Source organism: Eretmochelys imbricata, chromosome 11 (assembly GCF_965152235.1).
Source record: "Eretmochelys imbricata isolate rEreImb1 chromosome 11, rEreImb1.hap1, whole genome shotgun sequence".
NCBI classification, from domain to species: Eukaryota; Metazoa; Chordata; order Testudines; family Cheloniidae; genus Eretmochelys; species Eretmochelys imbricata.
The window spans coordinates 1,161,859-1,176,775 of NC_135582.1; the positions used below are offsets into that span (position 1 = coordinate 1,161,859).

Here is a 14,917-nt window from a genome sequence, read left to right on the forward strand (position 1 = left end):
CTGCGTTGGTCACACTGGGATCTCGTGTTCAGCTAAGTATCCGCCGTGACTCCAAGTCCTTTTCAGAGTCCCTGTCCCCCAGGATCGAATCCCCTATCCTGTAAGTACGGCCGACGTTCTTTTCCTAGATATCTGACTTCACCTTTGGCATTATTAAAATGTGTATTGTTGTCTTGAGCCCAGTTTACCAAGTGATCAGATCACTCTGTATCAATGACCCGTCCTCTTTGTTATTTCCCACTTCCCCCAATTTCTGTGTCTGCTGCAAACTTTATTAGAGATGGATTTTATGTTTTCTTCCAGGTCAATGATAAAAACCTTAAATAGCGCAAGGCCAAGAACTGATCCCTGCAGGACTCCTCTGGAAACCCACCCGTTTAGTGACTATTCTCTATTTACAGTTATATTTTGAGACCAATAAGCTAGTTATTAATCATTGAATGTGTGGTCATCTTAACTTTATATCCTTATCGTTTCTTAATCAAAATGTCCTGCGGCACCGAGTCAGAAGTCTAAGTAGATTACATCCATGGTATTACCTTTCCAACCACACTTGTAATACCATCCAAAAAAGATATCAAGTTAGTTTGACAGGATCTATTTTCCATAAAGCTCTGCTGATTTGCATAAATTACATTGTTACCCTCCTTCAATTCTTTATTAATCAAATTCCATTATCAGCTGTTCCTCCATTATTTTTCCTGGGATTAATGTTGGACTGACATGCTGTCACGGAGTCCCGGGGCGGTGCTCTGGAACTGCTCCCCATGAAGCCAGGCAGGACTCTGGGGAAGTCTCCTCTCTGGGAGCAGCCTGTCTGCAGGACACACAGCTCACACAGATTCCACCTTCCTGGGTTTGACCTTGGAGCATTCAGCATCTTCTGCCCCTCTGTGCGCTTCCCACAGCGAGTCCGCCCAGGCGGGGTCCTGGGGAAGCTAGAGGGTCCTGCACCCCAACTTCGCAGTCAGACGGGACTCTCAGCCAGCCAGTAAAACAGAAGGTTTATTAGACGACAGGAACATGGTCTAAAACAGAGCTTGTAGGTGCAGAGAACAGGACCCCTCAGCTGGGTCCATTTTGGGGGGCAGTGAGCCAGACAACCACGTCTGCCCTTCACTCCATGTCTCCAGCCAGCCCCAAACTGAAACTCCCTCCAGCCCCTCCTCCTCTGGGCTTTGTCCCTTTCCTGGGCCAGGAGGTCACCGGATTACTTTGTTTTCCAACCCTTTAGCTCTCACCTTGCAGGGGGGATGGGCCCAGACCATCAGTTGCCAGGAAACAGGGTGTCGGCCATTCTCTGTGTCCAGACCCCTGCACACACCTGCCCTCTAGGGCGCTGCAACGATCATACACCCTTATCCCCCCACCTAGATACTTAAGAACTGCCTAGGGGAAACTGAGGCACCCCCACACTATTCAGAGGAACCATTAAGAACAGTCCCACTTCGTCACACATGCCTATAATTACCTGGGCCATCCCACTTACCCTTTTTAAATAGAGGCACATTTGCTTTCTTCCAGTCTGCTGGAACTTCGCTGGTGTTCCAAGAGTTATGGAAAAATCAACATTAATGGTTCAGTGAGCTCCTCATCCAGCTCTTTTAAAACTCTTAAAAGCAAACTGTCCAAAGCTGCTGAGTTTAAAAATGTCTGACTTCACTAGCTGCTGTTTAACATCCTCCTGAGTTAGTGTTGGAATGTAAAGTATTTCATCACCATGTGATATGACTACATCATTTTCCCTCCCCCAAATACAGAACAAAAATGTATTGAACTTCTGCCTCTTCTGCATTATTATTGACAATTCCACCACTTCTGTTTAGTAATGGACCGATATAATTGTTAGGATTCCTTTGTTTCTAGTATACTTAAACTCTTTATTATCCTTAACTCTGCTGGATGTACATTATTCATGGTAAAAAGAAAAGGAGTACTTGTGGCACCTTAGAGACTAACCAATTTATTTGAGCATGAGCTTTCGTGAGCTACAGCTCACTTCATTGGATGCATACCGTGGAAAATACAGAAGATGTTTTTATACACACAGACCATGAAAAAAATGTGTGTTTATCACTACAAAAGGTTTTCTCTCCCCCCACCCCACTCTCCTGCTGGTAATAACTTATCACAAGGTGATCTAATGTGCATACACATTGTAAGGAGAGTGATCACCTTCGACAAGCTATTACCAGCAGGAGAGTGGGGTGGGGGGAGAGAAAACCTTTTGTAGTGATAAACACACATTTTTTTCATGGTCTGTGTGTATAAAAACATCTTCTGTATTTTCCACGGTATGCATCCGATGAAGTGAGCTGTAGCTCACGAAAGCTTATGCTCAAATAAATTGGTTAGTCTCTAAGGTGCCACAAGTACTCCTTTTCTTTTTGCGAATACAGACTAACACGGCTGTTACTCTGAAACCTCTCATTATTCATGGTGTCCTTTTGCTTCCCTTATTCATTTTCTACAGTGCCGAGCTTCTGATTTATAGTTCATTACTGTCAACTTCTCTTTTCTTCCCTGTTTTATATTTTTAATAGTTGCCTTCACTTCCACTGTAAGCCAAGTTGGTGGTTTTTTAACCAGTGCAGTCTTCTTTCTTGAATTGTATCTTTTTGAGCATCTAGTAAAACATTCTTAAACCATTCACAATTATCATTCACACTGTTCTGTTTGAACTCTTTCTCCCAGCTGATTGGCTCATAATTGTTTTGAGCTTTATGAAATTGTCCCTTGTTAAACCGCTGGGTATCTATGTTTTACCGGTTCAGACTTTATTCTGTTGGCACGTAACAAATGTGGTCAAGTCCTAACTTGTACCTAAGCTGCAACTAATTTTTATATCTTTGATCATTCCTCTTTGCCCCTCTGGGTGAGGTCTAATGCAGAATTCCCCCATGTTGGATTCAGCACTGGCTTGAGTTAGGAAATTCTATAATGTTTAGAAGTTCTGAGGATATTTTAGTCCTGGCAGCACGAGACAACCAGTGTGTGTCCTTCAGACTGAAGTTCCCCCATGAGCATGTGGCTCTCTTCCCTAACTGGGTGCCTGAGAAGCCAGTCACCCTGTTCCCTAGTGGGATCTGGGGCTCTGCAGCAGACACCAACCAACACCCCATCTTGTGCTTTCTCTCTTAGGCTATTGAGCCATAAGCATTTGATATCGGAAAGAGGTCATGCTATTTTTGACAGTGCCACTCCCCCTCACCTTTGGGCCACTTGATCCTTCCTCAGTCGGTTGTAACCATTGTTTTTTGCCATGCCAGTCACCCAAATCTTCCCGCCAGTCAAAACAACTGGATCAAATTTATGCTCACAAATGAGCAATTTCAGTTCCTCTGGTTTGTTCGCCAGGCTCCTACCCTTGGTGTCCAGGCAGTTAAAGAATTTCTGCTCTTCATGTCCTCTGGTGTCTTGGCGAGGATGTTCTCAGCATCACAACTCTGTTCTCGTTTCCTCCCCGTTGTCATCTTTCCCTAGTTTAATCCCCTCTTGACTACTCTAGCCAGCCTGTCCCCAAAGAGATTGGCCCTCTTTCTGCGGAGCTGGAGGCCAGCCAAACTCTGCAACCCTATCTCCTAGCACCTAGCCAGCAGTTCACCCCCAGAATCTTCTATTCTGTCCTACTTTGCTTGTAGGACAGGCATGATCTCCGAGAAGATCGCTTGGATGTTCTTCAGGGAACTGGAAGGGCCTGTGTAATCTGTGTGAGATCCCACTGAGCTCTGTCATGAGAGCGGACCGTCCCCGTTGACTGCAGAAACCTGTCAGATCTTAGCGACATCTCGCAGCCTGGTTCCGGGAAGGCAGCACATCGTCCTGTGGTCCTCCTGGCTCTTGTAGATCTTCCTAGTATAGAATCCCTGACCGAGGAAGATGGATGATCCTGGACGGTTGGAGAGCTTTTTGTGGGCAAGCTTAATTTTCTTCCCGGTTGGGCCAAGCAGCCTTCCACAGGTGTGTCCTGTACCGCCCTCCATTCCCTTGGACCAGCTGGCTCTTCAGAGGGGTCTTCACAGTCCAGTGCCCCAGGGGCTGACCTCCGGGCCCCAGGGTGCAAACAGAATGGGTTTGCTGAGAGCAAACTAGCCCGAGTGTGCTTTCTCCATCTGCAAATATTTATTGGCACCCTGTTACGGGGAGCGGCAGGCTGAGATTCGAGGGCGACAGCAAAACTCCAGGGTGAGTCTTGCACAGCATCTCCTGCCACGTCTCCCAGCCGGAGCTGTCTGCCTCCTCTGAGAGGTCTTGCCAAGGTCACGAGGAGACTGGGCTTCTGGCCAAGGGTTGGGTGAGGGAAGGTCACTGGAGCTGTGAGGCCCCATTTCCCCAGGTGGGGCAGACTCTGCCATGAGCCAGGCCCGGCTGCCCCGTGGGTAACGTGCCGCCCTCTGCCCCAGGTGACGGAAGGGGAAATGCAGCACGGAGAGGAGCCGGAGCCGCCCCCCTCCACGGTGCCTCCCCCTGAGAATCCAGCCAGCGTCCCCTCCTGGACGGAGGGGCCGAGATGGGAGGAGGCGGCTGGCCCGGCGTGGGGCAGTGCCAGGCCTCCAGCGGTGTCCCAGGCTGAACCGCAGGCCCCGGGGCAGGCTGCGCCCAGGGACCCCGCCGCGGGCGACGTGCTCCGTCTCCACAAGCCAGTCCCAGTGGAGAAGAAGAGCTCCACGGAGCCGAGGGGCCATGGCGGGAAGGGGGAGCCGCTGGAGCCCCGGCCTGCCGAGGAGTACGGCTACATCGTCACCGACCAGAAGTGAGAGCTGCGGATGGGGGCTGGGCTGGGGGGGTGAAAGGGCCAGAGCATGTGGCTTCCTGGCTTGCGTGGCTGCCCTGCCTGTTGCCGTGGGGGGGCCAGCGTTCCCAGCTCTGGCCCCCGCCTCGGTGGCCGGTCTGCGGACGATTCTCCGGGGTGCCTGCAGGCAGGACCTTGTTCCTCAGGCAGGGGGTGGCACCTGGTTCTGACTGCCGGGGTTCTGGCCGTGGCCCCTTGTCCTGCCCCCGGGGGGGCTCTGCAGGGTGCGGTGCGTATGGGGAGCTTGTTCCTCGTGCGGCGATAGCGTCTGGTTCTGACTGGTGGGAGCAGCCCAAGGGCCGTGCGACATGCGGGCCAGCAGCCCCTGCACACGGTGGCCACACATGCAAGCTGGGTAAATGCTCCTAACCCCCAGCTCACACGTCCATGCACCAGACTCCTCCCCTCCCCCTGGAGATGGAGAAAGCACCCCCGCCCGCCTGGCATGCCCGCCTAGCTGCCCCCTGACCCATCTCCACGCCCCTTCCTTCCAGCTCCTCTGCACGGCGGGGGCCTGGCAGGGCTGGGACCCCCCGTTGCTGGCTTGCTCAGACACCCAGCCGGCCACCCTCAGGGCCCTTGACCCGCCTCGGGTGCTGGGGGAGGTTGTGAGCGCGGCGTCTCCTTGGGGCTCCCAGCCCGTCCCTGAGCTGCGCCCGTCTCTGCTCCCCTCCAGACCGCTGGGCCTCGCTGCCGGCGTCCGGCTGCTGGAGATCCTGGCCGAGCACGTCCACCTGTCCACGGCCAGCTTCATCAACATCAGGTGGGGCCAGGGGCTGCCCCAGAGGGGGCGTCAGCGGAGTGTCCAGTGCGGGGGGGCAGAGCAATGCATCCTGGGCAGGGTGTGGCATCCCTGGAGGGGGTGGGGTGATGGGGCACCGTGGGGGATGGGCTGGCTTGGGGTGAGTGCAGTGGGGGCCAGCGTGGGGCCAAGGGGTTGAGGTCTCACCCCAGTTCATCTGCAGTTGCTGGCCCCTCTTTGCAACACGTCAGTAGCTGCCCTGCCCCCAAACTCCGTGGCTCGGTTAGGCCAGGCACAGGGATCCGGGGTGGGGTCTGGGTGGGGGGCATGGCCCCCTTGGCTGGGGTCTGGCCCCTCCCTGGCTCGTGACGCCCAGGCCTCTCTGCTCCCTGCAGCGTCGTGGGCCCTGCTCTCACCTTCCGGATCCGGCAGAACCACCAGAACCTGTCGCTGGCAGATGTGACCAATCAGGCCGGTGAGTGGGGTGCGGCTGGGGGCTCTGGGGGCTAGGCCTGCACCACCTGGGTGAGGGGCGGCTGCGTGGGGCACAGGCCAGGGCCCCAGCGCATGGAGTGGGGGGCTCAGGTGGGCGGGGCTGGCCCCGAGGCGAGTGATTCACTGCTCCCTTCGCCCACGGCCCCTCCCAGGTGTGAGTGCCTGCTGTGATCTGCGCCCCACGCTGCAGGGCAGGCAGCGGGGGGCGGGCCTGCGCCCACATGGGAGCTGGGAAGCAGGGTGATGCCCCCATGGTCCGGGGCAGGCCCTCGGCGATTCACCCCACTTGCGTCTGCTGGACCCGTGAGCTCCCCCCGACCTCTCCGCTCTCTGCAGCGATGGTGAAGTCGGAGCTGGAGGCCGAGCTGGGGCTGAAGATTGTGCAGACGGGCATGGGGCAGGTAAGGCAGCGACCCTGCCGGAGACGCACGACGGGCTCCCCCCTTGTCCTGGGTCGGGCTCCCCACTGAACAGCTGAGTGACTGGGGACATGGCCATGTCCCAGTACCAGCGTCCTGGGGGTTGGGATCTTGGGCGGGGAGGGGTAAGGTTGAGTCTTGGTGCAGCAGGGCGTGGGGCTGTGTGACGAAGGGGGACTGTTCTTAATGTTTCCTCTGAATACTGTGTGGGTGCCTCAGTTTCCCCTATGCAGTTCTTAAGTATCCAGGCGAGGGGATCGGGGGTGTGACTGTGGCAGAGCCCTAGAGGGCCAGTGTGATGGGGTCTGCACAGAGAATGGCCGACACCCTGTCCCCTGGCCACTGATGGCCTGGGCCTTCCCCCCTGCAAAGGGGCCAACTGAAGGGGTTGGAGAACAAAGAGACCAAGTGACCTCCTGGCCCGGGAAAGGGACAAAGGCCAGACAAGGGGCTGGAGAGTTTGAGTTTGGAGCTGGCTGCGGAGGGAGGCCCAGATGGGGTTCTGGCCTCCCTGCCCTGCAAGCTGGACCTGACTGAGGGGTCCTGTCCTCTGCAGCTACAAGCTCTGTTTTGGGCTGTGTTCCGGTTGTCTAATAAACCTTTGGTTTTACTGGCTGGCTGAGAGTCCCGTCTGACTGCGAAGTTGGGGGGCAGGACCCTCTGGCCCCCCAAGGACCCCGCCTGGGCGGACTGGCTGTGGGAAGCGCACAGAGGGGCAGAGGAGGCTGAATGCTCCGAGGTCAGACCCAGGAAGGTGGAGCCGGGTGAGCTGTGTGTCCTGCAGACAGGCTGCCCCCCGGGAGGAGACTTCCCCAGAGTCCTGACTGGCTTCGTGGGGAGCAGTTCCAGAGCATCGCCCAGGGACGCCGAGGCAGGCTGTCTCCTGGGGTTGCGGGGCCAGGTGTGTGGCAGGGGCCGGGGCTGTTTCCTGGGGCTGGAGCAGCCTGCGCAGGGACCCCAGCTCCTCCACTTCAGGGTTTAGTGCCAGGAGATCAGACCTTCTTCCTGTCCATCTCTGGGTCTGGGGCTCCTGGAGTGCAGCAGGGGGTGGGGCCCTAAACCATGGCCAAGCTGTGGGGCGGGGGGGCAGGCTTTGGGGCTCTGAATGGCCTGAATCCAGCCCTGGCTCCCACATCCCTGCCTAACAAAGGGTGTTGAGCCTTGGTCCCAGGCAAGCCTGGCAGGGTTGGGGTGCAGCAGGTGCTGAGCCCCTGGTGGGGCATTCGGAGGCATGGAGCTGGCTCCTGCCCACCGAGCCCCGTGGCCCAGCCCCAGCTCTCCCCGGGCGGGGCGGAGGGAGAGGGGTGTGGTGTGAGCTGGGAGCGCCCCTGAGCGTGCAGAGGGGTGGGGGATGCCTGGGGGCCAGGCCACTCACCAGCCCCTTTGTGCTGGTCTCCAGCTGGAGGTGAAAGGGGTTTCCTGCTGCTGAGCCGGGCCGCCCTTCATAGGGGTCTGAGCGCGGGGCTGCTTGGGCTGAGCTGGGGGGGCCCTGGCCATGGAGGCAGCCTGTCTCCATCAGCAACCTATGGAGCCCTGGGCCTTGCCTGGCTTCCCCAGCCCTCCCGGTGACCCCCAGCAGGAGGCCCCCAATTCCTACCCCCAGCCGCTCGTGACTGCAATGGGGCTGTTTGCACCCCCAGCGACGGGGGCTGGCATACAGGTAACCCCAGCCCCCAGGGGTGAGGCCTGGCTGGCATGGGGCAGGGCCCCCCAAGGGCCAGGGCCTGGCAGCCCCCAGCGACGGGGGCTGGCATACAGGTAACCCCAGCCCCCAGGGGTGAGGCCGGGCTGGCATGGGGCAGGGCCCCCCAAGGGCCAGGGCCTGGCAGCCCCCAGCAGCGGGGCGGTACTGTCGCCCCATTGCACAGGCTGGAGCCAGGGAGCTGGGAATTGAGCCCAGGTCTCTGGGGTACCGGGCTGGTGCCCTTCCAGGAGGCCATTCTTCCCGTCATCCCCCGTGGCCCTGTTCCCACCCACTCTTGGAACATAAGTGACACGAGTTTGTGGTTCTCAGCGCAAACCTCCCTCAGCTCTGTTGGGAGTGGGGGAGTACAGATGTCCCCTCATGAGTGAAGCTGGGGCGAGCCCCACAGTCCCATGGCCATGAAGCCAGTCCCCCTGCCCTGGCTGAGCTCCGGGATGTACCCCGGGCCCCTCTGCTTGGCACCATGCTCTGAAGCAGGGCTCTAGCCCTGCCCCCCCATTGATTGAGGTGAAAATCCCACAGGATGGGGGCTGGCCTCAGCAGAGCCTTGAGGAGTGGGGCAGGACTCGGGGCAGTGTGTGCAGTGACTGGCACAGCCAGCCAGCCTCTGCCTCTCTGGGGAACGGGGCAATTTCCCTTGCGGCAGCACGGACTGCGGAGTCCACTTGCCTCTCCCCTGGGAAATGCCCCTGGCTTGTGCTGGGAGGGAAGGGGCCGAGGTGCATGTCCCAGCTGGGTGGGGGAGAATCAGTTTCTGGGGGGATGCTGATCTCAGCGCAGAGACGTCTCCTGCAGAGGAATGGCTGCTGTCACCGCTCCCCTCCGCACCGGGCACCACGTGGGCTGAGGGCTCAAAGGAGGGGCCTGGGGGATTTGCTCCCTGGGCACCAGGATGGTGGGGGTGGAGATGCGGCTGGATGAGTTCTCAGGCTCCTGTCCTGGGGCCAGAGATTTGGAGCAATGGCCAGAATATCCTGAAATGAGGCACGGGGGGGGGGGGCTGCCATGGCAAAGGGGGTGGCCTGGGCAGACTGGCACTTGGGGCACACGTCGATGATCCGCACCTACCCCATGGGGCACAGATCAGTTACATTAAAATGAAACTTCCCTGCCATGGCCGGCTGCCTGCATGCTGCCAGGTGTCACTGAGGCAGAACCCCATCTCTGTCGGGGTTCCCTCCCCCTGGGTGTGGGCTTTGAGCCCCTGGGGCCATTCCTGCCCCATGGTGTAATACTGCTCTTCTGCCAGGCCTGGTTCTACCTGTGGCTTTTGGACAGTCTGCTCATCCCTGGGACGAGGCGGCCTTGTCGTGTTCCTGTGTTGTCCAGCCCCGGCCCCTCCTGTCCTGCTGGCTCTCCCCCATTCCCGACCCCTGGTTCCTGGGCCCTGATTCTGTGGGTGGTGCGAATTTGCCCCTGGCCCAGCCTAGCTCTGCCTGCGTCACTGGGGCCAGGCAGGGCTGTGCAGGGATCTCAAACAGCCTTTGATGTGGACGTTAGTGTCTCAGACTGGGGCTTATTCTGGTTTGGGGCAGGGCTGTTTGCGCACTGGTTGGGGTCGTGCCAAGGGAGCGATGCCGTAGCAGTGGGTCTTGTTTGCGGTTGGGTTAGTTTCTGACCCCCCCTCGTGCCCTCTGGAGGGGTTGGGCCGAGGTGGCGCTCTGCTCTGGGGGCGGTGAACAGGGGGCTGGGAGACTGGCCTGGCTCTGCTCGGTGGCGGTGGGGGGGAGGTGGCCTGGTCCCTGTGGCAGGGGCCCCGCCCGGTTCTGCACCAGGTGGTAGGGTCTGTATTCCTGCAGGGTGGGGTTTCACCCTGGTCAGTGTGGTCAGTGGTTGGAGCCAGCCCTGCATCTCACTCCTGGCCCGGGGCCCCGGGCTGGGGGCTGTGGCCCTGGGGGCTCCTTTGGGATGGTGCCAGCCACCTGCTGAGTGCTCTCTCCGTGCTGCCCTTGCGAGGCCAGGGCCTGGCGCTCAGGGCTGTGTTGTCGTCATGTGGCTCCGGCTGTTTCTGAAGGGCCCTGATTAGCGCCCTGCAGCCTGGGGCTTGCTGTTGTGGAAGAAAACAGACTCCATTCTCAGGCTGGAAGCAACAAAATCAGAGACCGCTTTATCCGAGCAATTGCAAGGGAAGAATACAGCGGGCAGAGAGCATCTCTGCCTCAGTTTCTTCAAAGTACAAGCAATATCTTACAAGCATTTATACGTTTTAGTGGCATGCATTAATTAAAAACATTTGCAGTTTGTTTATGTTATGTCCTGCCCCTTCCTGTATTTTTTTACTTTTGTTTTTAAAACATTGCTATTTTAGGGCTGGGTCATGCTGACTTTACTCTGCTGTCTTCCCACCCGCTTCTGACGTGAGTCCTGCTTCTACAGGCCCTGATATTAGGCTAAGACTTACCATGACAGTTACTCTGTTTCTTGCAACCAAGAGGCCTATATTTAAATCCTTTACCCCTGTTTCCACACTGTGAAGTTGGAGTGGGTGCCGGTCCCACGTGAGCGCCGGTGGGCTCAGGCCAGGTCCACACAGCGGGTGATCCGTCGGAGTGGCCAGGGCACGGTGTTGAGGGACGTGGCTGAGAGGCTCGGTGGGGCCAGCCCTGCTTTACTGCCCTGTCCAGCCAGAGGACACTGGTGCTGTTCTTTACCTTTGTCTGGCAGTGGCAGCGATCCGGGTCCTGCTGGGCCGGGTGTGGGGCAGACACTGGCCCTCTTGACCCTGAGCTGGCTGGGGGGGTCCATGAGTCTAGGGGACTTTTCGTAGCTCCATAGAGTCTAAAGCCAGCAGGGACAATGAGATCCTCTAGTCTCACCCCCAACCTAGCGCAGGCCGGACGCTTTCACCCAGCCACTGATTTGGCTAAAGCATCAGCGAAGCTGGACATGAAGCCACTGGTGGCCTGGGCGCTTGGTCCAGTGGTTAATCGCCTGCCCTGTTAAGTTTGTACCTCATTTCCCATTGGAATTTGTCTGGCTTCAGCTTCCAGCTGTTGGCTTTTGTTCTGCCCGGCTCCACTAGATTAACGAATCCGTTAGCACCTGCTGCTTCCTTCCCATGAAGGAACCTTCACACTAATACAGACTTTCTCCCTGAGAAACAAACCTGACCAATCCCTGCCTCACAGGTGCTCTGAGAAACAAACCAGAGCCACTACCTGGGTGTGGGGATGCCCAGCAACAAACACGGGGCATCGAACCCAGGGAAAGGAGCTTCTGCCTTCACGGATTTTAAAGACGCTCCTGGCTCAATCTGGGTCCCTGGCACAACCCGTCTGTTACTGCTGCACAGAATGGGTCGCGAACCCCAGAGACCAGAGAGAGGCCAAACAAGAGCAAACGGCTGGAAGCTGAAGCCAGACAACTTCCGGTTAGAAATTAGGCACCCGTTGTTAACAGTGCGGCTGATTAACAAACTCCCATGGGCAGCGGGGGCTTCTCCAGCTCGCCGTGGCTTCACATCCGGCCTGGTGCCTTCCTGGCAGCCGCTTTACCCCAGCCAGGCTGTTGGGCTCACTACGGGGTGACTGGGGGGGAATCCTTGGGTCAGGGCTGTACAGGAGCTCAGGCCAGCTGATCTTGTGGTCCCTGCTGGCTGCTGGGAAGAGGATCCAGTCCAACTCCCGGGGATGACACGGCGGTGGCTCACACACCACCGTGCTCTCCCCTGGAGGAGGCTGCAGGACAGCTGGCTGCTGCTCCTGCCCGCCCTGACATGGGTGTAGCTGTTTGGACCTAGAGCGTCCCTGCTTTGTGCAGCGGGGTAGCTGGCCTGGCTGTGTCCTGGGGGCTGTGCCGCTTGGAGGGCTCCCAGGCTGTGCCGAGGATGGGGTGTGAGCCCCTTGGCTGGTGGGAGGTGGGACATCGGGATCTCTAGCTCCCACACTCCTAGGGAAGCGGTGGTGGGAGCCCTGCAGTGCGCCAGCCCCTGAGGGTCACACTCACTGGGGTCAGCCCCTTGGCTTCCCCGCCTCCTGGGTCGGAGCCTTCAGCACCCCTGGGTCACACCGTGAGCTCCCTCAGCAAGTCTACTGGGTTGAACACCTGAGGGAGCCTTGCCCACCCTGAGGGAGCAAAGCACCCCCACCTCCCTGACTCTGCAGTGACTCCGCCAGCGGGCTACAACCAGGAAGGTTATTGGATGTCTGGACACAGGGTAGAGTCCTTAGGTTAACACAGTGACAGCAGCGTCCAGCTGGGTCAGCCTGAGCCCAGAACCCTCCAGCCCCTCTCCCGTCCCCGTGGAAGAGCATCCTGCTTCCAGAGGCCCATACGTAACAGCCCCAAAGGGCCCTCCTTTTTCGTGTCTCTGGGTGAACGTGGTCACTTGGCCCTCTTCTTTAGTCCTTTTGTTCTCCAACTAGTCCCAGCTTGGTGCCCCACCCCCCCAGTCATTAGTGGATAGATACCAAATGGCCAGGCCATGGTCTGGGCCCAGACTCCAGACAGCTTTTTCCCCTACCTAGTTAACCTAGTGTGAGGGAGAGGGCCCTTCCCCCAAGGAGTGTCACCTTGGCAGTGCATCAGCTGCCCGAGGATCACCCCAGCTCCCCAAATGGGGCAGGTCTCAGGGACTCCACTGCCCAGCGCAGCCTGAGGGGAAGGCCCCAGAGCGGGCACTGTGGTGCTCCGGTGATGGTGCCCCGGGAACGAGAGCCGGCTCGTTGCCAAGGGATGAGCAGCTCTGGGTGAATCCTCTCGTTGGGCGCTCCATTGCTCGCTGCAGGGCCCTGCCTGCAGGGAGCCTGGTCTCTGTCTGGGCACAGGGGCAGCACACCTGGCATCTCACCACTGGGCCCAGTGGGGTGGGGCCAGCGACGGGAGCAATGCCAGGCTGCGGAGAGGACAGGCAGCCTGGACTGGGTGCTAGGACCAGGGAGATATCTCAGGGGCTGCGGTTTGGGTGTATTAAAGGGGGGCTGCAGTGACTGAGGTGGGGCAGGAACAGCAACGTGCGAGGCCTTGGGGGTTGGGGGGAGGGTGTGATGCTGTCACGGAGTCCCTGGGCGATGCTCTGGAACTGCTCCCCACGAAGCCGGGCAGGACTCTGGGGGAGTCTCCTTTCTGTGAGCAGCCTGTCTTCAGGACACAGCTCACCCGGCTTCCACCTTCCTGGGTCTGACCTCGGAGCATTCAGCCTCCTCTGCCCCTCCGTGTGCTTCCCACAGCCAGTCCGCCCAGGCGGCGTCCTGGGAAAGCCAGAGGGTCCTGCCCCCCAACTCCGCAGTCAGACATGACTCTCAGCCAGCCAGTAAAACAGAAGGTTTATTAGACGACAGGAACATGGTCTAACACAGAGCTTGTAGCTGCAGAGAACAGGACCCCTCAGCTGGGTCCATTTTGGGGGGGCTGTGAGCCGGACAACCCCGTCTGCACTTCACTCCTCGTCCCCAGCCAGCCCCAAACTGAAACTCTCTCCAGCCCCTCCTCCTCTGGGCTTTGTCCCTGTCCCCGGGCCAGGAGGTCACCGGATTCCTTTGTTCTCCAACCCTTTAGCTCTCACCTTGCAGGGGGAAGGGCCAGGCCATCAGTGGCCAGGAGACAGAGCCTCGGACATTTATGTACCCTGGCCCTTTGCTCTGCAACAATTACACCTCCTTATCCCACCCCCTAGAGACTTAAGAACTGCCTAGGGGAAACTGAGGCACCCCTACAGTATTCAGAGGAAACATTAAGAACAGTCCCGCTTCGGCACAGATGACACAAGCCTGAGGGGGGCAGGGGGGTGGTTGCTGGCAGTGATGAGGCAGGGGAGCTGGGTTCGGATTTCGCTGGGGGCTGACAGTGGGCAGGGGAGGTGGACAGGAGGGGCTGAGGGGGGAGCCCTCAGAAGAGGGACTTGGAAGCTCAGGGAGTCAGGGGAGAGGAGCCCAGCAGCATGGGTCCTCCCTCTGCCCTCCTGCTGCCCCACCCCACCCCACCCCCGCCTCCTGGGAGGGCAGATCAGCTGGGCCTGAATCCTGAGACAGAAACAGCGGAGCGGATGCGGGGGCTGGCTCAGGGGGGCGGGGAATGGGGCAGGGACCTGTCCCCTCTCGGGGGCGCTGGCTCCCGGCCCCAGGGTGGGGCCTGGCTGGCTCAGGGGTCGGGGAATGGGGCAGGGACCTGTCCCCTCTGGGGGGCGCTGGCTCCCGGCCCCAGGGTGGGGCCTGGCTGGCTCAGGGGTCGGGGAATGGGGCAGGGACCTGTCCCCTCTCGGGGGCGCTGGCTCCCGGCCCCAGGGTGGGGCCTGGCTGGCTCAGGGGTCGGGGAATGGGGCAGGGACCTGTCCCCTCTGGGGGGCGCCGGCTCCCACCCGGCCCCGGGTCTGGAGTGACTCCAAGCTGCGGCCATCTGCTGGCAGCGGGCTCTCGTCCCCCGGAGGGGTGCCCCGGGCCGGGGCCGGGGCCGGGGCCGGGGGGGGGCCGTCCCTGCGCGGGGCTCCCTCCCCAGCGTCAGCCGCACGCGCCTCGGCCCCGGGCATCGCTGCAGCTGGCATCGCGCCGTTGCCACGGTAACTCCAGCCTGCTCCCCGGTGCCCCGCTGAGCCGGCGCTGTGTGCGCTCCTGCCCGTTCCCATGGTTACCTCCCCAGGCCGGAGCAGAAGGGACAATGGGGCTCCCCCTTCCTGGCTGGGGCTCCCCCGCCCTGCTCCTCCCCCACTGGCGCATGCAGCCTCCAGACCTGCAAGCTGCGGGGGGCTAGCCGGGGGGCTCAGGGCCTGCCCCTTGCTGGCTCTCGGCCCTGAGCTCTCTGCAGAGCCCGGGCCCTCCTCCCGCTGTCCA

At 59.5% G+C, this 14,917-nt stretch overlaps 1 protein-coding gene across 1 annotated transcript in view; it reads left to right on the forward strand.

Annotated features, from left to right (window-relative positions):
• Positions 1-14,917, forward strand: part of PTPRN (protein tyrosine phosphatase receptor type N) — a 37,028-nt gene that overhangs the window by 12,604 nt on the left and 9,507 nt on the right. Inside the window, exons 9-12 of the mRNA XM_077830346.1 lie at positions 4,404-4,753; positions 5,469-5,555; positions 5,930-6,009; positions 6,366-6,430. Coding sequence (XP_077686472.1) covers positions 4,404-4,753; positions 5,469-5,555; positions 5,930-6,009; positions 6,366-6,430 — 582 coding nt within the window. The remainder of the gene's footprint in view (positions 1-4,403; positions 4,754-5,468; positions 5,556-5,929; positions 6,010-6,365; positions 6,431-14,917) is intronic.